Genomic DNA, 27,480 nt, shown 5'->3' with positions numbered 1-27,480 from the left:
ATACAAGTGACTTTTTAGTCTTTAGTTGATTTTAAGATTTTCTCTTGATCACTGGTTGTAAGTACCCTATTATCATGTACCTTAGTATAGTTTTCTTTATGCAGGGGTGGTCTTGCTGAGTTGAGAGTATAGAATTGAGAATTCATATAACTTAGGGTTCTTATAACTTTTTGTATTTGTGCATTTATAATTTCCATCAAATGGGGAGCTTTTCATCCATTATTCAAATATTATTTTTCTTTATTAAAATGTGTATATATATATTTTTGGCACCATCTGTATATTTGCTATATATACAACAAGGTATATACATACACAAATACATACATATATTTTCAAGACTTGCTGTGTTCTTTTACTTGGAAACACTTGAATCCCTTCGAGACTGACTTTTAGGTTTGGTTACATAGGACCCGAGGAGCCCTCAGCCTGAGGCTAATTTCCCTACTACCGAGGCATCACTCTTCTGTGTTCTCTGCTCAATGCACTGTGTGTTACAAGGTTCTTCCCCTCTGGCTTATAGGAATACACACTACTCTTGGCCCTGGATGAACTCCAGTGATTGTTTTGCCTTTTCATTGGTTCTCTTCTTAGCTAACATAGTTTCCTCACATACATGCAGTGGTCAGTACTCAGCTGAAGACTTGAGGGAAACCCCCAGGAGATCTCTGGAGTTCTCTCTGTGTCTCTTGCAGAATTCTCCTCTCTGTCTCTCCACGTAGTGCTCTTCTTCCTGTGAATTCCAGCCAACTTTGGAATTCTTGCTACCTCTTAGCTTGGTCAATTCATCTAAGTCTCAGTTTTTTTATATAAAGCAGATATGTAGTATCAGTCGCTTATCAGTTAATGGGAAGCTTATTTGAGATGCTGTGTGGAGACCAAATCCCGCAGTGGCCTGCCTGCTCCTTACATGACGACCAGTGAATAACTGATAGCTTTCCTCCCCTGCAGATGCCTACTATATGTGTCCCCATATATGTGAATGCCTCAACTGTCCCTTTATCGTCCTGGACTCCTTGTATGACCCTCTCTTGCTTGCTTCCCTTTTTTCATATATAGCTCCTTTCATTTCTCCCTCCCTTCTCCCTCAATACTTAATTTGCAAATCCTAATTAAAGTACTAATTAAATACTAATTAAAATGTTGTTTGCATGTCCAAAAATGACCTTTATTTATATTCTTCATTAATAAGTTAGATTATATTCTAACTTCAGTACAGCGTTCCTCTTTACTGTATGATTTTGGAAAATTAGTGCTGGAAACTGGGCTGTGTGTAGTAAATAGTCAAATGCAATTGCAATACAGTTTTAGATTTGGGAATGTCAGATAACCAGTTTCTTAAATGCCCAGAACCAGTGTGTGTGTGTGTCTCCGTCTCCTTTCATCCCCCACACCATATGCAGGGTCGTATATGGCCTATAAATCAATCCTAATGTTGTTTGTACAGAAAATGACCTTGGATGCAGCTCAAAATGCCTTGGAATATTTGAAACTCACTGAACAAGGCTGGGTGGTCTGCCGTTCTTGTCCCAGGAGAGAAGAGTCAAGGTGTGGGGACTCGAGGAGAGATAAATTCATGGAATTATAAACTAACAAATACCCAAGTTCCTTAGCCCAAGGTAGAGAATTGGGTATCTTGTTACATTAAAAGAAATCATATGCCTTTGACAATGTATGTGACTCCGGGATCACTGACCCTAAAACCTGAGGGGAACTGTCCACTGTCCCCACCATTTTCTCACACATGTTGTCAGAAGCTTTTCCTAATGTAATTAGAAGAATTTTTCTAGAATTACAGAAGTGCATGGTAGGTAGTGACTTAGGATGTCTGCAGTGTTGTTTTGCAACTTCTTCAGGAAGGTTTGAGACTCTAACGTTGATTGTTTGTGCATAAAGGGTCATCCATGGAAGATGTGTACAGTGTGACCCTCAGCAAGGGGGAAAAAGAAGATTGCAGACTGGATAGGACAAACTAGGACAGGATCAGTTATGCTGAAAAAAAATCCTCAGATCTCAGTGCCTTGAAACCACAAGGCTTGTCACTCATACTCCGTGTCCAGCACCGGGTGGGGGGCGTTCTGCTTCATATACTCAGGGACCTACCTAGGCTGACCATCTTATTGACCCCTCATCTGTAAAGTACATCCTGTTCTTCAGATCTTCCAGCAGAAGTGAGGACTTTTCAGCTGCCATCGCTTGGGTTTGACCTTGTCCCTTTGGCTCATGTTTTGTTAGCCTGAAGGAGTCATACAGCCCCAATTAATTACAAAGGCACTGGGAAATGTGTGAGAAAATGGACTATTTGGGGGAACATTGTTGTCTCTGCCTCAGCCTTCTCTTCCAGTCACCAAATATCTATTGCTTCCTTCTTCCCAATTTCTAGACACAATTTAAGAGTTCTACTTGACCAATGCATCTGGCACGACTGCTTAATCACTGAGTGCTGTATAATAGTCATGCTGTCAAGTTAGGACCTGGCTCCTCTTGGTCTGGAATCTAAGAGATAACTTATCTGGTGCCCACGTAACTGGTACACGATGGTAGAGTAACTGGTACACGACGGTAGAGTAACTGGCACACGACGGTAGAGTAACTGGTACATGACAGTAGAACTAGAGCAGGTTAACTGCTGTAAGCACTCATATTGTGTAAGGTCCAGAATGGGAGTTCTGTGCATTCTTTACAGCCTCTTCTCACAGAAAGAGGGGACTTTTCTTCCACCTTCTGGCCTTTCCCTGTTGTTGAGAAGTCTCATGTTTCTAAGTATTAATCTCTCCCACAGTATAATTAATCCAATTCTTCCAGTTTCTCTAGGAACTTCTACCCACCTCTTTGCATCGTTAACCCCTGTGTCTGTCTGTCTGTCTCCATGGATCTCTGCCACTTGAACGCATTTGATCATAACGTGCATTAAGCACGTTCTATGGCGCTGTGACGCAGTGTGACACAGATGAAGAGCCTTGGTTCTCAGTGGTCCGCATTACCTCATGGAGTTACGCAGGAAAAGTTATCTTGCAAGATAACTTTTTCTTTCGTATTTTACTCGTTATATTTTTCCTCTTTTAGGCAGGTGATTAAGCCCTACACATTCCCTTGACTCAGGAGTTTTTGCAGGGCAGAAAGCCAAAGAAAGATGCTTGGAAGCAAAGACTCTTCCTGCCTTTCTTAAAAACACGAAGGACCTTACAGGGTCTGGTGGGAGGATGAGCCAAGGACAGAATGCCTTTGAAAGGAGCAGGCAGGGAATTTGCCCGCTCGCGGGAGGTTGTGGCGGGAACTCAGGTGCTGCTTTGGCAACACGCCGAGGAGGAAGAAAGGCCATAAGGGTCTGGCTTAGTTTGCATCTTGGGGCCCAAGGAAACTAACTACGATTCGCGTGTTTTACCTTTTTTCAAGGCTGGATTTTTCCTTTTTTCTTCCTTGCCTGCCTTACACATTTCCAGAGCACCTGCTATGGAAATGTCATATGGATGAAATGGGGAATAAGTGATGGTTCTTACTCTGGTGGCACCGACAGTTACTGGGGGGACATAATTTTAATAAAGTGTGATGATTCTTAAAAAGGAAATCTGATCAAAACAGTCTGGGAGGACAGAAGAGGAAATGGCCAACCCTCGCCCATCAGTTTCTTCTCTTTCTTCAGTGAACTCTTTCTTAATTTCCACAATATCGTGCTGTCCTGAATCCTTATCTCAAGCCACTCTTGGCCCTTTGCTGTCTGAGCGTGCTTTCTCCATCTAATAACTTTGTATTTCTTTCTCTTCAATATCCGGAGGAATTTATCATGGGTCTATCTTTGTACTCTAGTGTCCTCCAAATCTTATAAACTTAGGCAGAAAAGGAATTTATTGAAAAATATATGAGCAGCTCATAGATTCATGGGGGAGGCTGGAAAGTCATACTTGGAAAAGGGCTTAGCAGTAGTCGAGTTCCCACCCAAAGGAGAGAATAGGTTGGGCGTCGCCATGGGTGCCTGGACACCAATTGCCATGAATCATTTCTTACCTCTTTTCTGCATCTTTGAGTTTCTCCTTTAAGACTCAAAGTCCTGAGCAGAGGCATCTCAGTGACCCGGTCTTGATATGGCCTCATACTCCAGCCACCAGAGGGTAGAGACAGGGAAGAGCTGCCTCCTGGGTTCCCGTAGTGAGAGTTCTGGGTAGAGCCGCGCTCCCACCCAGGTCCACAGAGGAAGGGTTCTTCCCATAGAGGAAGGCTTTTGGAGGTAGAATATACAAACAAACATGGCCCTCCAAGTGTCATTACCTGCCTGTGTTTTTTTTCTTCAAGAAATTCAGGTTCATCCTCGATCTATAACTTTAGTTCTGACCTTTCTGTCCTTTTGTGTCCCATCTTTCCAGTCGCACACAGAGCCTTCCTCTTGAATGCTCCATGATACTCCAAATTTACAGAGGATGAAAACTGGACACAATATCCTTCTCCCCCTTCTCATACTATTTGTTTCTTCAAGAATCCCCTGGGGAAGGAGTTAAAAGTACAGAATCTCTTGATTCAGCCTTCTTCCCCCACTATTCTGATTTTACATTTCTGGAGTAGGACCTAGAAATCTCCAGTTTTCAGCAGGTGGCCCAGGTGATGATGACACCAGTAATGCTGTTCTTTTTGAGAAACGGGGTTCTCATCTGTTACAAACTCTGGCCAACATCTCTGCCGTATCGCTCAAATCTTTTCATTGTTTTCTCCAAACAATATGCCTTCGCTATTGCAAAGACTACTGTCAAGCCGTCTTTCTCTATTATTGGCTTTATTATCTATCCATCTGTCTCATCGTTGCCGGTCTAGAACTTCACATAGGCGTCTCTGTGGTGATGACGTCAGGGAAGCAGAGGGCAATTGCCCTCTGCTTACTGCCTCCCTGGAGACTTGGCTGTCCTTCCAGAAACTGGGTTCTGCGTGACTGCTCTGGAGGGTATAGACGTGGATGCTTGGGAAGGCACGGGCACTGACTAGTCGGAATGGGTGCTGGCTGGGAAACTCGTCGGAATCCCGGTAATCGTAAACAGTAGCTCTTTGGGCTTCTGTATCTGCCGCCCAGCAGGCCTTCCCTGCACGGTCTACCTGCATGGTCATGCCACAAGTCAGATTAGTTGTCCGTGACCTTCATGCCCTTCTCACGAGCTGTTCTGCAATGTCGTGCTGAGCGTGACCTGCGGTGAACATTCGCTCCCCTGTTGGGCACATTATGACCATGCCCTTATCGTTTCCTTTAGACATTTTTGCAAATGTAGAGATGTGTTCAGAGACTTGTTGTACCATGGAGCTGTTCACATAAACTTATTTGGAAGATTCGTTCATTATTCACTGCCCTGGCTATAGCTTCACCTCCTCTCTGTCCAGTAAAGCAAAGGCTTAGAATAAGGAGGCTACCTCGCTCCAACTGACAGGTTTTTGTTATTTAGGGGATGATACAATTTTCTTTTGTCTTATACTTTAGATATGGTTTTATGGCTTTTCTCACCTTGAAATTTCCTCTGTGGGTTTTTAATTTAAAAGTTGAAAAAGGGAGGTCTCAATTTCCTTGGTTCTTTGGCCTTTCAGTTAGAAGGGGTTGTGGTAAATCATTAGGGGCAAGAGGTGAGCAAGTACCATTTATTCTGGGAGAATTTCACATCATAAATTTGACCTCAGACTTACAAGAGTGCTAAACCCCGCAAGCGAAGCATACGTGATCGCTATTCCTGACCTTGAACAAGGGGTAACCTTGTCCTTTGCAGCCTGTGAGATCCGTCACAGCTCCCTTGTTTCTATACATTAAAGCACTGTGCTCCCTGATCAAATCAAGAGACCGGCAGCTCTGTGAAAAAGCTGAATAAATACAGAAACGTACCCTGAGTGCTTCCAATGTATGTAATAATTGTGGCACATATGAATCTACATCCACACACTCACATATGTGAGAAATATCACCTTTATGGTTTCTCTGAGTCATTTTAATTTTGATGCTGAACATCTGTCTCTTTAGGCGCCAAGAATTTCAACCTGTTATTCTCAGGGCTTCTCCGAGGTTCTGGGCCATATGACAGTAGAGACCACCTGGTGTTCTGTCACCTGTCCGTATAGGTCACCGTTGACACATCTGTTTTCCTTGCCCACACATTCCCCTTCAGCCTGAGAGTTCTCTACGTGGGAGAAAGGAATCTTTGGCGCACTGCCTCGCTGGTCCTATGTCTGTAGAAGCAGCACCCCGCCCTCCGTCTTGCTGCGCCCCTCAGCCCAGGGACAGCTCTTCCTGCTCAGATGAAGCTCCCTCTTGTTGTCAGCTTCTCTAATCCATAGTATTTGACCCTTCAAACCTTGTTAGACTGAACTCTGAGACTGAATTACTTGCAACCAAGACTTAGGCTTCCCTTTCCCTGAGAACAGGGAGGACGAGGGCTCAGAAAGCGAAGGGGAATGTTTGCATCCCATCCTTCTCGTGTAGCAAAGGGCAAAAAGGGAGCAGTTGGATGGATGCTAGCAATCTCATATGTCAACATCTGGGCATTGGTGCAGTTCCTACTATGTATAAAATGTAATACTCTATCTCGGGAAGTGGAGCTGACTATATTTTAGACACTCTGTTAAGCGTTGAAGGTTTGGTAGCTCTTGCTGACATCAGGGTTCTAGGTTGCATTCAACAAAAAACAATTCTTGCAAATCTAAGCAAAAAGCATGTGGGGCATCTGAAAAGTCCCTCCCTCTCCAAAAACACAAGAGAAAAATGCTGGAGTGTGGAGTTAGCCTGATAAATGAGCTGTAAGCATAAATGGTGAGAGAAGAAAGAAGTGGGGGTGGAGCACTGGAGAAGGAAAAAGGGAAACAAAGGTGAATAATGTAGTCTCCGCCCTGAAAGGACTCGATGGTTTGCGGAGTAAATGGATCTCCAAGCTCATAACGTGAGGGAATTCATGAAGTGGGCAGAGCTCGGTCACTGTCCTGCTTGCACGGCGCCGGCTTCCACGTTCCTATGAGGAGAGCTGGACTTGAGCACCATGTAGCCTTCAGGAGCTGACAGTCAGGTCCTTAGGCCAAGGGGCGAGAGAACAGGCCATCCTAGATGGGGAAGCCTCTGTGACATGTCTTCCTTGCAGCCTTGCGTTGTCGGTGCTAAAATGGCATACCTGTGTTTGGACGGGACCGTGAGACACCGTATCGTCGGCTGTGTGGTACGGAACAGCTTCCAGAGAACGCCATTGCCATGGGGAAGCCCAAGTACAGAGAGAGGCTTGTCCGCGTGCAGTTTGCTCTCAAAGCTATTTACTGTTCCTTGACCTGGGCAAGAATAGTGTTTTAGTTAGGCTTGGCTGCCACCTGGTGGAGGAAATTCTCCAACAGGTACATTGCAACATGACACAAATGAGAGCGATCATGCATGCGCCGTTCAGCAACTGTGTTTGGATGCCTGGAAAAGTATTCTGAAATAGTTTGGTGGCTTCGGGTAATTAAAGACTTACGTGAATATAACTGTGCTCGTAGTCCGTGTGTAGAGTTCAGGGTGTGTATGAGGGGTCCTGTCTACCTGCAAATGGGATTGCTCTTTCATCAGATACACCTTGCGCACCTGATCGGCCTCTCTAGGGTTCTGTCCAGCTCGTGTGCAAGTCTATACAGAGCTCTGAGAATGATTATTTTAAATTACTTCTTCCAATTACAGTTGGCAGTCAATATTATGTTAGTTTCAGGTGTACAGCATAGTGGTTACACATTTATATAATTTATGCAGTGATCTATTTGCCTTTGGGTTCTGGAAACATCTAGGATATAAGAAAGACATCTTGCTATTATACAGTGATTAATATAATAATATGTTGGATCAAATGTATGCCCTTTGCCCGATTTCCTTGATCCCCTTTGTCCAGGCCACTGGTTTCTTGGTCCATGAGAGCACCCACCACCGGTGTCCCCTCGCCCAACACCTCGTTGTCCCCCAGGGGGACGTCTGGGCTCCTTGAATCTAGGCAAGTCAGTCCTGGGCACACATACTGCCCTCCCATGGAGGAAGCCAGGGCAGCGCTCCATGAAGGGCAAGGCGGGGGGCCGGGTCAGAGGTCGAGGACTAGCCTGTGTGAAGGCCTTGAGAGAGCAAATGGAGTCCAGACAACTGGACGACGTCAGTGTGGCTGGAGTATGGTGAGCAGACGGGGGAGGAGTGCAGAGTGCAGATGGCCCAGGGCCTCCCGGGGGCATCTGGACCTTAGCTGAGGGGCAATGGTAAGCCAGGTACGGAAGTCATCCGGCCGCTTTGCATTTCAGGAAAAACACGCTCACTGCAGTGTTAGAGGCATGTGTGAGGGAGACAAGTGATGTTGGAGGACAGAGGCTGGAGCTGACGGTGGCACGAGGTGGTGGCAGATGACCGGCAGTCAGGCGACTGGAGATCCTATTCTGGCTCTGTCTCCAACTCTGGGCGAGTTATTTAAGCCTCCTGATGCTCCGTTTTCTCATCGATGTGTGGGAGTTAAAACTACCTGATACGTCACCTTATTTTGAAATGAAATGAAATGAGATCATATGCACACACTTGCTGAATAATAGATGCTGCCAAGTACCTTTCGGTGTGAGGGTGTAAGAAAGGGGTCTCCACGATTAATACACGTATCATGCCAGTCATGCTCGGCCACAGGTCCTTATAGAGCAGGTCCTAGCTTTCCTCACGTTGAGAAGCACAGGGGGCTCACCTGCACATAAGGAGGCTTATCTCTAAATGTCGTCCCCACGGGGCTCAGGATGGAACCAGAGCTATTTCTGGTGATAGAAATGTCAACACCGAATGGCTGGCAGGCCCCTTGGAACAGCAGCGTGGAGATGGACCAGCTGGCGTGTGCTGCCACTGTGCTGTGCGTAGATTCCAACACAGGCCGACAAACACTGTAATTGATAATCCTGGAGTGATGGTATGTGCACACAGCAAAATCGGGATGGGTTTGAAATGCAATGTGAACTTAATCATCTGGGTGAGGTTATTTCATAGTTGACTAATTTAGCAAACTATTTTGAAGGGCGCTAATTAAAAATTGCCTGGGGTTATCAATTTGCTGCTAGAACTGCAGGAAAACGGGCACTGAAGGGCTTCAGTCCAGCTAATTATTGACTAAAGCACAAGACTTGATTACCATGTCGGGGGGGATTTTTCCAATGGACGTATTTTCATTTGGAGCTCGTCTTCTGATTTGGGAGAGGAGGAGTTGAAAGCCTAGGATGACATTGTCTTCTCTGACTTATTTTGTTCACCATTCATTACATTTAGCGTCATTAGGACAAACTCTTTTATGTACTGGGGTCCTGATAGCAGTCTCCTAACAGTTTGGGATAGCAGAAGCCTGACACTGGAAGCAGACGGTTATCAGGTCTATTTCAGTCTTCAAGTCTGATGGGTTAGGGCGTTTAACGTGCTGGGAAGGTGGCTGAGGCAGTTCTTCATGATGCTTTTCCCCTCTCTTTTGACTATGCTAAAAATCAGGTGTCTACAGGGAATCTCAACAAGAATTAGACTGTGAGCTCCAGGGGGCCGGCGCCGCGTCCATCTTATTCCGTGCTCAGTGCCCAGTGCCTGTCACGTGGTAAATTCTTAATAAGCACTTGTGAACGCAGGCGTTGACGAGGTGCCACGTGATGTGCCAGGGGCCTGGGACACATCCGTGAATAAAACACAAGTCCCTGCCAGCGTGGTGATTCCGTTCTAACAGGAGGAAGAGAAAGAATATAAGTAAATTATATGGTGTGCTAGAAGGTGATAAATTCTTTGAAAAAAGATTCCAGCAAAGTAAGGGGGATTGTGAGTGCCAGGGGTGGGGTGGGTTGGAGGGGATTCATTGTGGCTGTGGGACGGCAAATGTGTTAGGGGTTCTTTCTGACAGTTAGATGAAATGTGCCTCCCACAAAGTCTGCAAAAGGTCCGGGCCTATGGAATGTTTTGAGGAGGCTCAAATATGAATAATGGGAAAATTCAGTAACTGGGGGCTTCTGTAATGCCTAATTCATCCAGTCCTCTTTGATCTAATACCACTTACCGGATTTTTGTGCTCTGGAGGTTCAGCTCTTATAAATTACACATCTACCCAAGAGAAAGGTTAAGCCTAGGGCAACTTGGGGAAAGCTATTCCTTCTCGAAAACAGGAATGTGTGGCATTACAGTGTGACTAACACCACTGTTGTATTTATAAGGATAGTTCTTTTTGCAACATCTAGTCTAGAAAAGAATTTATGAAAATGATTTGCATGTCCAATTCTTAAAATTTAGGGCAATTCTTCCTTTTTGTGGAAAATTTACTCTCTTTCTAAAAAGAAAATCTCTCTCCTCCCTTTACTTAGCCTTAAAAAGAACATACTGGCTTCTTCATGATTTAATCTGACTTTTCCCTCACAAAACTCACTATTCAGTGCCATTGGCATACAGATATTCAAACTGAACATGTCGCTCTATTCCTTGCCATGGAATTCAATAGAAACTTGTACTCAAAGGTCAACTTTAAAATATGCACAATAAATTCAGTGACTAAAAGCTACCCCAACAACTTTCTGCACCGTTTCTCCTCATCGCATTATGCACATAAGCTCCCCTGAATTTTAAGAAGTGCGAATAAAAGAGCAGAATGTGTAGACCACTGGGGCCTAGGGAATGTAAAGTAGAGTGCAAAGTGTTTCTTACATTGTTGAAGATAAGGAGAGAGAGGATTGATGGACACTGACGATTTCCTACAGCACAGAAAACTAAACCTCCGTATTATTCTAAGGAAACCCTTGCTCTGTGTCCTTCACACACTTGGTTCCATGGCTATTTGTATTGACAGCTTCACTATTTTTGAGATCATTATTTTTCAAATTTTATAATCTCTAGTATTTAAGTTACTGGGGTTATCCAGCAGAGTGTGATGGGACTTACGCATGAGAATTTCTAAGGGACAGGTGAGTAGAATGCCACTTAATATTACATAGAAAGACGCTTCATGCATTTTACAAATATTTCCTGGGTATTTGTATTAATGAAAGTGAGGAAGATAAGTTTTTCGGGGAAGAGAGGTTTTTATCCCCCCAATAAAAATCCAGTTCTTTTATGACAGTAGTATTTTTTTTTTCAAGTTAGTGCTATTTATTAACAGAGAACACTAAATCAAAATAAATGAGATTTTGTGTGAGTAATTCAGTTGGAGATAATGTATCATATTTTTATGGCTTTAGATTCCTCGGGCTAATTTCATATGGTTGTTAAAGGTTTAATTTGTGGAACAAGTAGATGTAAACACAATTAAAATATCAAAATTGAATGCCACGGTCTCAAAGTATTTAAAAATAACATGTATTTTTGGCTGTAGTCTATTTCAACTCACGCCCGCCGAGGTCATTCCTTGAACTTCCAAAGCTGGAAAGAACTCCAGCTACAAGATTCCCAACTTTGAAACATTCCTTTGTTGACCTCTTACTTCCCATTTCCTCCAACAACTGAGGGCAATCAAATGTGCTCTCCACAAGGATGTTGACCTTGATTCTTTTAGTCCATACGGATTTTCTAAACGTCTGTCATTACTTGCCTCCTGGCTTTCACTTTTCCTTATCGATCCATTTCAAGCACCTTAAAGTCCCCTGGCCTTTTGACTTTCCTTTGTTTGTCATGAGCCATGTTTGGCCTTGGCCGATGTCTGTACCCAGTGTTGGTGCTGTGCACATTACTTCCTTCTTCAGATACGTGAGTGAGAGGTTAGATACATGCAGGCCTACCTGATGGAGGATTGGAGCCCTTATCTCTAAGACTGGAACCTATTCAAGGGGGACTTGAGCGTCTCTGCTTAAATCTTGGGTAGTTAGGGATGGAGGAGGGAAAAGAAAAATAGTTTTCAGGGACTCGGGAAGCCATGCAGCGTATTCCTGGGTCCTGGATACAAATGGGGGGCGGGTGTTAGTGAATGCACCAGGGGTCCTGCACCAATATTTTCTGCACATTTGGTATAGACAAGGCCCTATTCTAAGACAGAGGAGACAGCGGGTAACAAGAAACACCAAGTCCATGCTCCGAAGGGGTTTAGATTCTAGCAGAGAACGCATAGTATTCAGCAACGAAGCAAACACTTCATTATGCCATTCAGATGGGACTCTGCTCAGTCCCTGAAGAACTTTATACTCGTAATTCCCCATGTTTGTTGTTCAAAAAAATACCTGGCTATTAGTTATTCACTAGTCTTTAAAAGAAAGAAATAAGGTATGATTTCTAATCTTTTATCAGTTCTCTTACTGGTAGTTAAAAACCCTTATCAACGTGTGGGCTCACACAGAATTCCATATCTTCGATTTCTTGGTTTTCAAGGAGCAGCTATAAGTCTATTATGAGAAATTTCTTATTTCGTGACTGCGGGTGAGCTCAGGGGCCCTGTTTATGTTTTTCTCAGTGCTTTGCAGGGATGGCATTCATTTTTCTTTTGCTATCTAGAAAGCCCTTGCTTTCAGTGGTACAATTCCGTACACAGGGAGCAAGCCCTTGGATCTGTTTACTAATCCATTAGCTGTAAGAAGGGTGTGGCCGTGACCTCTTTCCCAGGTTGCAGCGGTTTTATGTACAGTGGTAAGATCACGCGTGAGCTCTGAGCCCCCAAGCCAGTGGAGAAGAATTGGTCCTGGCTGCCGGGAGGATGGTTTTGAGATGAGGCTCTGACGAGGGCTCATCAGGAAAGAAAACTGTGACTGACACGGGAAATCTGCCGGGGCCCGTACGGCAGGGCTAACTGGGGTGTGCCAGGGATTCTTCCCTCGGTGAGGGTGGGCTCCCTGGGCATGGCCTGGCCTGGTGGCTGCAGCTTTCGTCTCCCCCAGGTGTAAGGATCATTTATTTTATTCTGAATAGAATGCTGTATATACAACTTAATAAGCTAGTGCCCCCTGTTGCGAATGAGGTTAAAATGATTTTATTATTCCCCAAAAGAATGACATTCAGCCTGCTGTCACTGGTAGGTTATATACCTCTTAATACACATAGAGGGTAAAAACCATTATTAAGTGGTAAAGACGAAGTAGTAAAGTATTAATATTGTCCTAAACGTGGAAGTGTATGCTTAATGCTGAACACACACACACACACACACACACACATTTTTAAAAAGTCCTTTTAGGCATTTTACTCTACCTCTTGGTTCGTTTTTTTCAATCTAGAGTAGATTTCTGGGTGTTTTTCAATTTAGAATAAAATTCTTAGAATGAAGTGTGTGTGTGTGTGTGTAAACTAGGTCACAAGACTTCTGGTGGGTCATGGTGAACAGAGTTTGCAAGTCACCATTCAGCCGCCCTTTTATAATCAGAGTTTAGGAGCGAGATGCATAGTTTCTTCCTGTTCACTGAGTTGGCACATATCGTCAGTCTCAAGCACATCAAATCCATGTTCTGATTTATTTTGATTGTTGAGTAAAGCTTTGGAAAGCGTGAACTTGAGCAGGAGTAAGTAGTAAGCACGTGTGTCTCAAACGCACCGCACACAGACAGAAGCGTGATGTAATGTGCGCGCAGCGAGCTTTGGGGATGGCCAGGCTGTAATGACCCCGGTTCCTTGCTCTGAGGGAGCTCTGCAGCTCGTGAAAGGGCCTCGTTCCCATCCCAAGAGAAAACTGCTCTTGTCTTCTTAGCCAAAATGAAGGAACAAAGAGCCATTAGTCCGGCCGACCAACATCTGGGAGTGGGGTCCACACTCAGGAACCGTTACATCTCAGAGTCCCTTGGGACTCCGACCAGGGTTTCAGTAGCTGTGGCCATTTTCAGATTCTCCCGGCTGCCTTCAGAGAAGAGCGCTCATCGCATGTTCTCACCAATCAGAGATGTAGGGAACTCAGTGCCACTTTGGGGCGACTGTCACTGGATTTACAGAAGCTGTACACCAGACCCATGCAGAGAAGAAACGGACTGCAGCCAAAGGGGCCGACGAACACGGGTCACGTTCCAGCAGGGCCCAGCGTCCAGTTTGTCCAGTTAGGGCCCCGTGTTGGAGACCAGGACCCGAACTGAATAGACGTGTGGGAAGAAGGGCAGTCGGGGGGGCGCTGCAAGTCCCCTGGGAGCCCTGAGCTGTCTTCATCTGCAGACTCAGGGTTAGCAGAGAAACAGTCCGTGGGTACTTGCGGAAATGACGCGGTGAGGAAGCAGGACTGCTCGTAAGTAGTTGTAAGGAGTGGAGAGGGCTCAGAGTCTAATTCTTCTGTGAGCTGGCCGGAGTGGGAAGGGCGCCCTCTGCTGTAAGAGGACCCCCTCCAGGGGCCTCCAGGGGCTACAGCAGGATAGAAGTTGGTGAGGAGGGTCTCAGGGCCATTACCACCCCCCCCGCCCCCCCCCCGGTGCTTACTGAGCTTCAGCAAACTAGGTTCTTTTTGCTGAGTATCCACCTAGTAACACTGGTAAGATTTTCAGGGTAAATAAGACATGCATTCTTTTGTAGTGAAATCTTAAACAATGGACATATTTCTTTTCTATGTTGTGGACATGTTTCTAGTGATGAATGTATAGTGGCTGAGCCTGGACTTGTAAGTGAAGTAGAAAGTAAGTGCTGAGAACACCACACCCCTGACCCACCCTCCTTGCTGTGTTCTAGGTTCTGAGGTGCAGGTACTGTTTGGGAAAGTGATTTGGAGGTTCCCAGTGAAATGAGCTGATGGAGCCGGTGCCTGGCTGATCTTCTGCTCGTTCCCCTGGCTGTCCTGCAATGGTCTCTGTGTGAAGGGGAAGATGGGCAGTGGATGGACAAAGCTCTGGGCTCTCTTTGTGCTCGGAAGGGCCTAGAACTTGTTCTTTGGCTGCAGCACTGAATATGTGGTCTGTGCTCTGACCCTGGCTTTTGCTGCCCCAGGGTTCTTCCTCCACTAATTTTCTTCATTTCTCCACAGTGGCAGCTCATTCCGTTAGTTCTATTTTCTCCAGCTTATAGAGCTCTTGGAAGGCAATGTACCTGTCCTTCCCTTCTACATCCTATAAGGTAAATAGGTCTACATATAACCTGTAGTTTATAGGTGGGGCCATGGAGTCTGGAGAGTAACTTCCATGGGGATTAGAGAAGGTATTAGTAGTAACACTGCGTTCCTCTCTGGACTCCGATGAGTGAGTGAAGTATTGCAGTTATTAATCATCCTTTGAGCAAATCATTACATATACATATATATAGATGTACATTGATTGTGAGAGATTGGTGATAATGAAATACAGTTATGAAAGGATTGTTTTCTTAAAAACTGACCACAGACATGTACTGTAACTAAATATTTTTATTTGACATCTGGATTTCAACCTCACATATATTTGCATAAATAATTACAAATGATCTCTGATGATTAAGTGCTCCCAGCTGCAGGCTAGTTCAACAGACCCACTCCCAGTCCGCCGCTCACTCTGTCGTAGCACCGGGAACTAAGGAGCTGCTGGTCCCTTCCCCTGCAGCAACCTGTGGGGGCTGTGTGTGTGTAAGCAAACGTGTCGGGCAACGTTTGCTTTGGGAACTAGGACAGAAAAGGGTAAGAAGCGAGAAGAGGGTCTCCTCATAGAGAAACAATACATTTCAGTGCCCGGTGGTTTGGCGGCCGAGTCTCCCTGTGCACTGTCTGCCCAGTAAGTGCCCCACAGTGTCTGGAACCTGACTGTGGGAGCGCAGCTCAGGCACCGTCCGCCAGCCCCTCCCGCTTTCGGGCTGAGGACTGGGGTTCCGGGAAGGCCAGCGGATGGCTGGGCTGGGACCCGAACTCGGGCTTTCAGATGAGGGCTCCCTAGAAGCCCACAGGCTGCCAAACGCCTTTTCTGTCATCGGAATTAACTTGTGGTCTATGAACCGACATTTTTTCAGTCTGCGGTATGTCAGGAACAATTCAGTTTTTATGCTTCAGTTTCCTCTGCACAGCACTCTCCGTCTAGGCTGTAATTCTGACGAGGGCAGTTTTGACCGGTCACCCCACGAAAGCGTGGCACGCGGGGGTGAATATGGCAGGAGGACCTTGTGAATTGTCATTTATCTTTCATGCCAGTACTCTCTCCACCTATAGCATCCAGAACTACCTGTTTTCAAATTTAATAACTAGGTCAGTGATTCTTGATTTATTTTTGAAAGACAATACTGAAGACAGTAATAAGGCCAGAGTGAGCGGTGCAGTTCTAACATTGCAGTCTGGAAAGAAGTTTTTTCTGTGTGCAAAGGAATCGAATATTAATAGTCAGAAGTCCTTGGTGTTAAATCTTTGAGGACGGGCAGGAGGAGGCTTACGTGCTGGATGCCAACGCGCTGCAGCTGAGCCTTCTCAGCTTCAAAATTAAAGCAATTGTCTAGGAAAATGGAACCATTAATAACATAAGAATAATCAGTAGAGGAGAATGAGCCACATTAATCTTCCACCTGAATGTCATAGAGCTGATTTATTTTCTTACAAATGATTCCCCCCCCCCCCCCCCCCCCCCCCCCCCCGTGAAACTGAGCTGTCAGTTATGTCACCTGGATTCTCTGAGCATTACAGCTTTAAAACGAGCGGCTTGCCATGGAGAGGTTGGGCCCGGGCCAACCAGGTGAACTACTGTCGTTGAGCAGTGAGTCGGCGGCCAGGGAGGTGAGTTAGAGGCTGGGAACGGCGGGCGGGGTTAGGGCTTGATGGCCATGGTCCAGAGAAGCGGCTGCTCCGTCTCCACGGTGACAACACCAGACCCATCGTAGGTGTTGGAAGTACTGACCAGTGTTCCAAAAGCAAGCACGTGATTTGCTATAGGAGGGCGAGAAAAAGTGTTAGTGAAAGCCAACCTTTCTCCTGTGTAATGACTTAGCAGAGACCCTAGAGCAGGGAGGGGTGTCCAAACTGCGGCCCGCGGGCCAACTGCGGCCCGCAATCCATTGTTAATTGGCCCGCAGCGAATTCCAAAAATATATTTAGTTTTCTTAAATAAACCAGGTGAGGCAATACGGACTTCACCTCGAGTGAGTGGCCCGGCTGTTTGTGTATTTTACCGCATACGGCCCTTGGTGAAAACCGTTGAAAACAGTTTGGACACCCCTGCCCTAGAGCAATTTGAGGCACGTGCTTTGATAGAAGATATATGAAATGTGCGCTGGGTGTGGATACGGAGTTTTCAAATTGACTGTTTCTGTAACTTGCCATAAGCAGTCTTTCTGGAGCGGGTTCTTTACCATTTGGGGATATATGCCATTCTCATTATTCAATTTTCTTTTCTTTCTTTACCGATTGTAAAACTAAAACCCATTGCTGTAATGTGCTGCTTTCTTCCTTACCTGGTGCAATTTTAATTTTTCTTGATGATTCAAGAACGCTTTACATCAGTTATTAAACTCTGTAAAGAGGGAGTTGTAACTTCAGGTATGAATGATATCAGGCAGAAAGCTAATTACTTCCAGAAAGCATAGGGCTTTGATCATTTTTTCCTCAGAAATTAAGAAAAGCCAGATTGGACAAGGCTTACTTTCTGTAAAACTAATAGGAACTCAGAGGTCAAAGCGGACCTCCAAAGGTAAGCTTGAGCAAGCCACTTCTGCTCAGCTATAAAATGAGGGTAAGAGACGAGGTAATCCTTTAAACTACGGAATTATCCAAGCAAAGGCTTAAGAGTTAAGTTATGCAACAAGAACTTACATATTTATAAGTTACATATCTATCTATCTATATAGATATAGATATAGATATAACTCCATATTTTCTAACAGGTTGGCTGAAGTTAATGCCTATAGGTACAGATTTGTAACCTCAGTTCTCTTTGCTTATATTATAGAAAAGCAGTTCTTTTCATCAACATGACTTCTTATAAATATATTAATATGTGTGTGTGTGTGTGTGTATATATATATATACATACTTTTCTTTTTTTTGCTAAAATACAAAGAGAATATTAATGCACGGAGCCCACACTGTCAGAGTCAGAAGAGGCTCCCTTTCCTTCAAAGTGTAACTGAAGTTACACCGTTTTGGGGGAAACAAGTCCACTGTAACGCTCATTTCCCACTAGAGGGAGCCTGTTATCTTTCTGAGGAAATTGAAAAGGGAATTTAAAAATTCAGAAATAAATAGCATTCCAGGGTAATGTACAGTTAGTGTGCCTAGTTCACACAGTTCACTTATTAAAACTCACATTCCCTGTTTTTCATAGCTGTGGACACCCTTCCTGAGGTCCACACCAAGTTCCCAGGTGACGCCGCACAGGAGTACCGCGTGACCCTCACGGGAATACCACCCTAACTTGTGCTTCCGTACAAGAAGCCCTTGCTTCCTCAGTCACCTAGAGCTCCTCGGAGGGGAAGTTGCTAAGTGACGTTAATATGCACATCCATCATCACATTCAAGACCCAGACACGGTTACGTGGAGAGAGGGAGGCTGGCGGGTGCAGAGGGAGGAGCAGAAAGCCAACTGGACTCTGGGGAAAGGCTCGGCCTCCTGAGGGCCGGTGGGCAGAGGTGCCTCCTGCCAGGCAGCCCTCCGGCTTTCAGGGCTGTCCCTACAGCAGCAGGGACGAGTGGGGAGCAGTGACTCAGAAGACAGTGCAGGGCGCTCGCTGCAGCAGGTCCACCTGCTGGAACGGGAGACGCCCCGGGAGGAAGCGGGTGCACAGCCCACCTGAACTTGACTCATGCAGTTCAAGGTTCGGGAAACCGATTAGATCAAACTCCTAGTTTTCACTTGGGCTCAAGGCTTGGTTGATTTGAGTCCCCCCCTGCCCCCCTTTTACCATTGGTTAATCTAGCTAAACGTTTGGGAATTTTGTTTATCTTTTCAAAGAACTAACTCTTAGTTTTGTTAATCTTCTCTATTCTTCTGTTCTTTATTTCTGTTGAAATTTTTGTTATTTCTTTTCTTCTGCTAACTTTGGGCTTAGTTTGCTCTTCTTTTTCTAGTTCCGCAGGTATAAAGTTAGGTTGTGTATTTGAGATCATTTATAACTTTGAACTCCCCCCTCAGGACTGTTTTTGCTGCATTCCGTACGTTTTGGTATGTTGTGTTTCTAATATTGTTGGTCTCAAGAGGTGTTTTTATCTCCCGTTAAATGTCTCCTTTGATCCACCGGTTGTTCAGAAGAGTATTGTTTAATTTCCATGGATTCATGAATCTTCCACTTTTCCTTCTGTTATTGATTTCTGGTTTCACACCACTGTGGTCAGAGAAGATACTTGGTATGATTTCAGTTTCCTTGAATTTGCTGTTTGTTTCGTGGCCTGACACATCCATCCTAGTAAATGTTCCATGTGCTGTCTTGGTGACCTGCCCAGGTACAACCCTAGGACGAGCTGCCCAGTGCCTGGGTCCTCTGGTCAGGCTCCCTAGCCAGTCAGGCCTTTACTCAGCAGGATGCAGGGCTACGCATTAGCTTCTGTGTGTGGGGGGTGCAGCACCCCAGGCCCCGAGGCCAGCCTGGCTGTCGTCTTCGGACCTGAGTCAGGTAGAACTGCACGCGGAATTCATAGAGAGCCACCAGCTCCGCTCTGCGGACGGGGAAAGCCACATGAGTCACTGTGAGCAGGGCTGGAGGAGGGCGACGCAGCTTCCCGGGGGCTCTGCTGAGCTTCCCTGGTTGGGACAGGGCTACGGTGGGAGGCTCTACAGGCCCCAAGGCTCTTGTTTGGGGACCCACTTAGGTAGCATCATGCACCAAGTTTCCTGGCTGTGCAGATGGGACGGGCCACCGGCTGCGCTCTGCACTCAAGGGCCACTAGGTGGGGTTGCAGGATGGGCTGTGGTTCGGTTTCCTGGTCAGGCGGGCCTGGAGGCCACGTTCACCAGTGGGCAGGACTAAATTATCTCCCCTACCGGGTTGGGGCCGCAGAACTGAGCACCAAGCTGCCCTGCGGATAGGGTGGTGCTGCCGACCAGGAGCAGCTGCTGTGCTCAGGCCAGGCTTCCCGGGTGGCGGGGCTGGGACCTACGCTCAGCCCTGGCGGGGGGAGGGCTGGGAATTGGCCTCCTCCCGGGAGCAGCAGCCCGCCAGCTCTAAGGCTGGCCGTAGCTGGCTGTCTGAGGTCCCAAGTCAGGAAGATGGGTGCCCTGTCAAGTTCCCTGGTCACACGGGGCGGCCATCTGGAGTGAGTAGAATAGAAACTTAGTCTGCTGGGAGCCAAGTGCTGGGTGCTGAGAGCCTATCCGCCTTCTCCGTCACAATCTAATTCCCAGTGGTCAAGCCCCACAGGATCCCTCATGAAGCGAGACCAGAGTGGGCCTCCTGAGCAGCGCCCCACAATGCTTGGGGAGCTGTGTCCACCTCGGGGGGGTCTATTCCTCTCTGCCCGGGGGGACCCTGATGCTGAGATGCTGTGCCAGCCTCAGGAAGGAGCCAGGACGTCCCCTTACCCGTCAAATGCCGTCCTGTCAGCCTCTGTGCTGCAGGGGCTCCTCCTCCTCCCCCTGTACTCTAGGATTCTCACAGTGGTGTCCGCGTGTGAGGGGGGCTGAAACGGGGAGTGGCCTGTGTCTCCATCCTGATGGCATCGCCCCCTCATTCATTACTTTTTCATTTCTGCCCCAGAGAACTTGTCCAACTCATTGGGTGGCTGAACATTTAGATTCAATTCAACATTTAGGACACTTAGATTCATTTTTCCCCTCTTTGCACAGAGTACAGTAGAGCGAACCATAGTTGTTCTAAGATAACCACTCAGATCAAGTCCTGTTTCTAACTAGAGATTAAAGTTACAGCTACGTAAAAAGTAGAAGCAACCGTAAGATATGTGATAAATAACCTAAAATTGCCTGTTCTGACTGAACGTGAAATTGTGTTTCACCTTTTGCTTCAAAGCCATCATCATCAATTGTTTTAAGAACAACTGTAGTCTAATGACAAGAATATTGGCTAGTGAGGACTAGTTAAGTTCCTGTTTCAATGAAATTTAACACGAGTTATACATTAGGGGACATAGCCTGACTTTTGGGTTTTCATATTTTAGAGAAATAGAAGAACTTAAAAATGTGAGAAACATAGATTTCACAATTTTCATCCATTATCTCAAACTATTTTCTTGCACAAAGGGAAGAATGAGAATTAGGCACTTAATATTCTAGGGTTTTCAGTGACATCCTACCAACTCTTCTCAAACTGGAAAGACTGAGACATAATAGCAATGCAGAAGCTAGTAAATGGGTAGAGTTCAACTATTCACCTCTTTTGATGTCAGGTTGGGGTAAGTGGTGACGTTCGTCCTGGTTTCCTGCCTGCCTCACCCCTGGCAGCCAGTTTAGTGGCCCGGGGCTCTTTTCGGTAGGTTGACAGAATGCACGGGAGAACTTTGGAAGGCTTCTGTGGCTATCAAGCTTTGAAATAAGAGCGGGAAGCTCCTCCCTCTGCACCTGTGTGAGCTGCTGGGCGCTTTTACAGGGGAGCTAGCTGTCAAAAAACATAAATCTCGTTTTGATGAACTTAGTCAGTCAGACCTAGGTTCGAATCTTGGCTCTACCACTCACTACCGTGTTTCTCCCAAAATAAGACCTTTCCCCAAAATAAGCCCCAGTTAAGATCGTCAGCCAGACAGACACATTTAGTACATTATGACGATGTTCCAAAAGAAGATGGCATGACTGTATTTGAATAAATGTAGATTGTTTTACATGAAAAAATAAGACATCCTCTGAAAATAAGCCCTAAGGGAGCAAAAATTAGTATAAGACCTCGTCTTATTTTCAAGGAAACACGGTAGTTCTATGAAATCAGTTATGGAAACTGTGGCCTCAGTTTCTTCATATGTAAAATGTGGATAATAATAGTTACTGCACAGAGAAGCTGTATGGACTATAGTCAAAATCTAATGTGATTAGTATTCAAGAAATTTTCTTCCTCTTTGCTTTCTTCTGTTATGCTATTAATAAAGTAGATCAGGTTTTCTTCTCCCACCTTAATAGTCTTAAAATGAAAACATAGAAATGTCACGATTTAAGCAATTAGCAGATGCCTTAATTCAAGTGATGAGTTTGGAACCAGCTGGGAGGTAGAATGAAATAAACTTCACAGCCTTGCCGGACTAGCTTTCATGTGACACGTCAGGTCACTTCAGTGCCACCTGCAGACACGCACAAGCTCGTTTACTTTACAGGTATTTACTAAGTGCTGGACGCTAGGGAACAGTGAGGAGTGTCTCTCCTTCAAGGTCTTCACATTTTAGTAAAGGAGAAAGATGTGCACATATAATCAAACCCCATGGACAGGACTGACGCATGAGGCAGAGGCCAATGTGGACGCAGCCAGGATGGGCAGTACATTCAAGCGGGAGGTAAAGGCTTTGGTGACGGGGCAGGGGCACAGCCAACCCCAGAGGCCCAGCCCCTGCCTGGCTTCCCAAGAATTTGTGAACTGACAATGGTTATTTTATAAAATTAAGTAAAATTAGAAAAAAAAGGCAATGCAAATATTTCTAAAATCAATAAAAGTGAGGGAGCAAAAGAGAAAGGCGTGGGGTGGGGTTAGAGAGGGAGTAATTCTCCTTCACGGACGACATTCTCTGAGTACAGACGGTGCCCCAGGAGCTCGAGGTATAGCAGGTTTTTCTCTGCAATTTCTAGATGAGGAAAATGAAGCTCAGAGAGGTTAAAAAAGTGGGCTATGATGAGAACAGAAGTTGTCAGACACATGTTACTGAGGGAGGTTACGGCAATTCTTTAAAGAGCTCTAAAAAGAGAACTGACACTCGTCTGTCTTCCCTGCAGCATAGAACTGTCAGCAGCCTGACACACTAGCTTAAGCAGCTGACTTAGTGAGAGAGTGAAAACCAAGACTTAAGAGCTTCGGGAACCTGTTAGGTGAGTCTCAGGTTAGGTGAGTCTTCCCTGCTATCCTGGAACTGTAGGGTGCGTTCTAGGAGGTAGGTTAGCCAGGCTGGACCATTGACGACTTCAGACACAACAGAACACGTGTCCCCACACCTATCATTTCCTCTCTGAGACGCGCATCCTCTTTGGAGAAAGGGCTCTACATTAAAACACGTGACAGATTTCCTTAGCAGAAAAAACTGCACTGTCTCCACAATCAGTTTACTATGACTGGTCTTTATAATTTTACTTTTTGAACCATTTGAAGGGGCTTTACATGCAAATGTGAGAGGCAAACTTTCTATTTAAAATTTGCTAATTTACACTTTGAAAAAGGAACCCTGGGGAGATGGTTATTACTAAAATTGTTCCTATAAAATAGCATTTATACTTATGGTTGTTTTTGAAAATTAAATTGATACATTGCCTTCTCATAGTCGTGAAGCAGAAGCTCAAACCAGTCCTAGCTCAGAGGTCTAAGTACCTGCCTTTAGTGTAATCACATCGATTGAATCTTAAAAAGGAAACAAAAATTTGAGACCACCTATCAAAGTAAAAAATACCTTCAGTTATCTGTATCAGCACTGTTGATTAGAAATACGTGCTCCATACATCTAACTTTTAATTTTCCAGTTGCCACATTAAAAAAGTAAACACAGGTAAAAAGTTAGTATGTATATTTGTTGTTAAGATATAACTGCCATATATTAATTTCAAGTGTACAACATAATGGTTCTATATATATATATATGTACATATATATATATATATATATATATATACACACACAGAGAGAGAGAGAGAGAGAGAGAGAGAGAGAAATGACCATCACAATATGTCTAGTTAGCATCTATCACCATACAGTTACAGTTACAAATTGTTTTTCTTGTGATGAGAACTTTTAAGGTCTACTATTAGCAACTTTCAAATGTACAATACACAATAGTATTGTTAACTGTAGTCATCATTTTGGATATTACATCCCCATGACTTATTTTATAACTGGAAGTATGTCTAAACCTTTTCAGCACCTTCACTCATTTTTCCCACCCCCGGCTTCCACCACTTTGTTCTCTGTATATTTCTTTTCTGTTCTTTTTTTCAAAGATTCCATATGTAAGTGAGATCCCACAGGATTTGTCTTTCATAGTCTGACGAATTTCACTTAGCATAATAACCTCAAGGTCCATCTGTGTTGTTGCAAATGGCAAGATTTCCTTATTTTTTATGGCTGAATAATATTCCTATGTGTGTGTGTGATATCTTCTGTATCCATTCATCCATCCATGAACACTTAGGTTGTTTCCATGTCTTGGCTATTATAAATACCCACAAGTAGAAATGCTGGATCATATAGTAGTTCTGGTTATAATATTTTCAGGACCCTCCATACTGTTTTCCATAGTGGCTGCACCAATCTGCAATCGCACCAGCAGTGCATGAGGGTTTTCTTTTCTGTACATCCTCAACACTTATTATTTCTCGTCTTTTTGATAATAGCCACTCTGACAGTTGTGAGGTATTTTTTATTTGCATTTCCCTGATGATTAGTGATATTTCATATAGCTGTTGGCCACATCTGTATGTCTCCTTTGGAAAAATATCTAATATTTTTATAATAATTGGATACAGTTCCATTTGCTTATTTTTGTATTTGTTGCCTTTGCTTTTGGTGTCAAATCCAAAAAAATCGTTGCCAAGACTGATGTCAAGACAGTTGCCCACGAGGTTTTCTTTTAAGATTTTTATGGTTTCCAATCTTATGTTCAAATCTTTAATGCATTTTGAGTTGATTTTGTGTGTGGTGTTAGAGGGCCAGTCTCATTCTTTGGCATGTGGCTGTCTGGCTTTCCCAACACCTTTTATTGGAGAGATTGTCCTTTCTCCATTGTTTGTTCTTGGCTCCTTTGTTGAGAATTGACCATATGACATGCGTGTGTGTTTATTTCTGGGCTCTCTATTTGGTTCCATTGATCTATGTGTCTGTTTTATGCTAATACCATACTATTGGATTACGATAGCTTTGTAACGTAGTTTGGAAATCAGGAAGGGTGATGCCTCCAGTTTTGTTCTTCTTTCTCAAGTTGCTTTGTCTATGCAATGTCTTTTGTGGTTCCACACATTTCTGTAGAAAATGACATTGGAATTTTGATAGGGATTGCAATGAATCTGTAGATTGCTTTGGGGTAGTATGAGCATTTGAACAGTACGTATTAATTCTTCCTACCACGAGTAAAACATCTTTCCATTTATGTGTGTCTTTTTCAATTTCTTTCATCAATGTTTTGCAGTTTTCAGTGTAGCAATCTTTCATCTCCTTGATTATTCCTAGATATTTTACTGTTTTTGATGTAAATGGGATTGTTAATTTCTCTTTTTGATACTTCTCTATTAATGTATAGAAATGCAACAGATTTTTTATTAATTTTTGTATCTGCAACTTTACTGTATTTGTGTATTCTAACAGTTTTGTGTTTGTAGAGTCTTTAGGGTTTTTTATATATAACATTACATCATCTGCAAGTAGTGACAATTTTACTTCTTTTCACTTCATTTTCTTACCTAATTGCTCTGGCTAGGACTTCCAATACTATGTTGGAACTGTAGAAAAGAAAACTGAAATGCAAAAGCTGAACAACCTAACCTACAATTACCAACAGAGTACATACTACATTCTTTAAGGAATATAATGAGTAGACTCCTGCCTGGACATGTAGCAGGTAACCTAATTACACTCCTTACTCCAAATCGTCACCTCTGCTTCCCACTCCTCTGGATTCCATTTCTGACCGTGTCATTCTCATAGACCCTAACGCCTATAAACTTCCTGCTTCCCCACCCCAAACATCTTGGCCTGGCATTTACGGCCCTTTGTCATCTGGCTGCTTCCTCCCAGGTGACCCACTTGCCAGCCACCCCACGTCACTTGTTCTTTCTTCAATAGATCAGGAACTTCCTCCTCTCATGAACAGTTTTGATGTGCCCTCTCCTTCTGGAACACACCCCATCTTTTCTATGCTTGCTGTATCCTTCAAGTCTGAAGTCAGATGTCACCTTCTAGCCTGTACAGCTCTCTTTCATCCTCTGCCTACGCCAGGCGGATGACAGTCCTCTATTTTCTATTTACAAATGACTTGGTTGCTTCCCTAGAACATATTTTGTATTACAAGTTGGCTATTTAGATTCCACGTCGAGGGCTGCAAAGTACAGGGTGAGTCTAAAACATCTTGTTCCAAAAAGCAAGAGAGCGCTCAAAACATTTAGAACACTTTGATATATTATTTTTGCATCACTCTCGGTTTTCTATCTCAAGCAATAAAAAGAATCCCAGAGGCAAGCGGAGAGAGGAAAATCCCCTTTTTACAGAAGAATGCTAACTACTAAAGGGATAAGTGACAGAATTAGAGAATGAGAAAGGTACCGTTTTGCAGCTGCCAATGTAATAACTGGTTCAGGCAGGGGGCATCTATCAACGGATGCTAAAATCAGCAGGTGAAATGTTGGGGAGCAAGATACTTAGAGTCTAAAGTAACACTCCACGTATTACTTTGAATTTTAAAGAAAAAGGGATAGCAGAGAGATCTCCTGAATATCATCTTCAGCAAAGGATCAAACTTAGCATCACCAATAATAGGACAGACAGACAGACATTATGTGCTTCCTGATAGGATGCTGGGATGAATGAAATACAACATCACTTATGTAATAACTTTTGCCAAAAATGCTTAAGCTGCATCTAATCAGGGGAAACTATCAGCCCAATGCACAATGTGGGGCACTTGACAAGTTGGCTGGCTGGGCTCTTCAAAACTGTCACTGTTGACAGCAGAAAGGTGGGCAGTGGGGGTCTTCTCTGGGTTAAAGGAGACAAACAGGCAGAACAACTAAATACAATGCATGATTGTTTTGGATTTTTTGTGGATGTAGAAAATGCTATAGAGAGCATTACTAGGAAAAATAAGGGATACGAATATGGGCTGTATGATGCTCCTCTATCAATGTTAGATTTTTTGAAGTAGATAATGGCACTGTAGTTATGTAGAAGAAGTCCTGTTCTTAAGAGATGGAGCCTGAAGAATTTGGGGGCTTATGTATCATCATGTCTTTAACATATAGATGGTCCCTGACTTCTGATGGTTTGACTGACTTACAGTTTTTGACTTCACAATGGTGTGAAAGCCATAAGCATTCAGTAGAAGCTGTCCTTTGAATTTGGATCTTTTCCTGGGCTGGTGAGACACAGTACGATACTTTCTCAAGACACTGGGAAGTGGCAGGGAGGTGATTTTGCCCAAATGTAGGCCAATGGAAGGTTCTGAGCACACTTACGGGAGGCTGGGCTAAGCGATGGTATTTGGTAGGGTAGGTGTACTAAATGTAGTTTTGACTCATGATAATTTTAACTTACGATGGATTTATCAGGATGTATCCCCATCATAAAAAAGTACAGAGGAGCATCTGTATTTTCAAGTGGTTCAGAAAGCAAAGTACACACACAAAGAAAGAGACGCATGGGTAGAAAAGTGTTCACAGCTGCTAAATCAGAGTGAAATATACACAGATTTTGCTGTAGTTTTGACTTTTTCAATCTTAAAATTCAACATAAAAATTTTGGGCAAAGGCTGTTACAAGAAATGCCCATTGATTTGAAATGCATTCAGATACATCCAAGTTCCAGAAAATGTGAGCCAAATTTAGAAGAAGTCATCTAGCCTGTGCTATGTACATGACAGCATCTTGGAAGACCCTGTT

General features: G+C 44.3%; 1 protein-coding gene across 2 annotated transcripts in view; it reads right to left on the bottom strand.

Moving 5' to 3' along the window:
• Positions 1-26: 26 nt before the first annotated feature.
• Positions 27-27,480, bottom strand: part of TPK1 (thiamin pyrophosphokinase 1) — a 265,356-nt gene continuing 237,902 nt past the window's right edge. The window contains exon 8 of one of the 2 annotated variants that reach the window (XM_033099184.1): positions 27-9,679. In XM_033099184.1, the coding sequence (XP_032955075.1) occupies positions 9,537-9,679 (143 nt within the window). In that variant the 3' untranslated portion in view covers positions 27-9,536. Of the gene's footprint in view, positions 9,680-16,406; positions 16,701-27,480 lie in introns of those variants that run through there. The other variant, XM_033099185.1, reaches the window with a different exon arrangement.

The sequence above is a fragment of the Rhinolophus ferrumequinum genome, chromosome 26 (genome assembly GCF_004115265.2).
Source record: "Rhinolophus ferrumequinum isolate MPI-CBG mRhiFer1 chromosome 26, mRhiFer1_v1.p, whole genome shotgun sequence".
NCBI classification, from domain to species: Eukaryota; Metazoa; Chordata; class Mammalia; order Chiroptera; family Rhinolophidae; genus Rhinolophus; species Rhinolophus ferrumequinum.
Note: the sequence above shows the minus strand (reverse complement) of the source record. Positions and strands in the feature narration are given on the sequence as shown.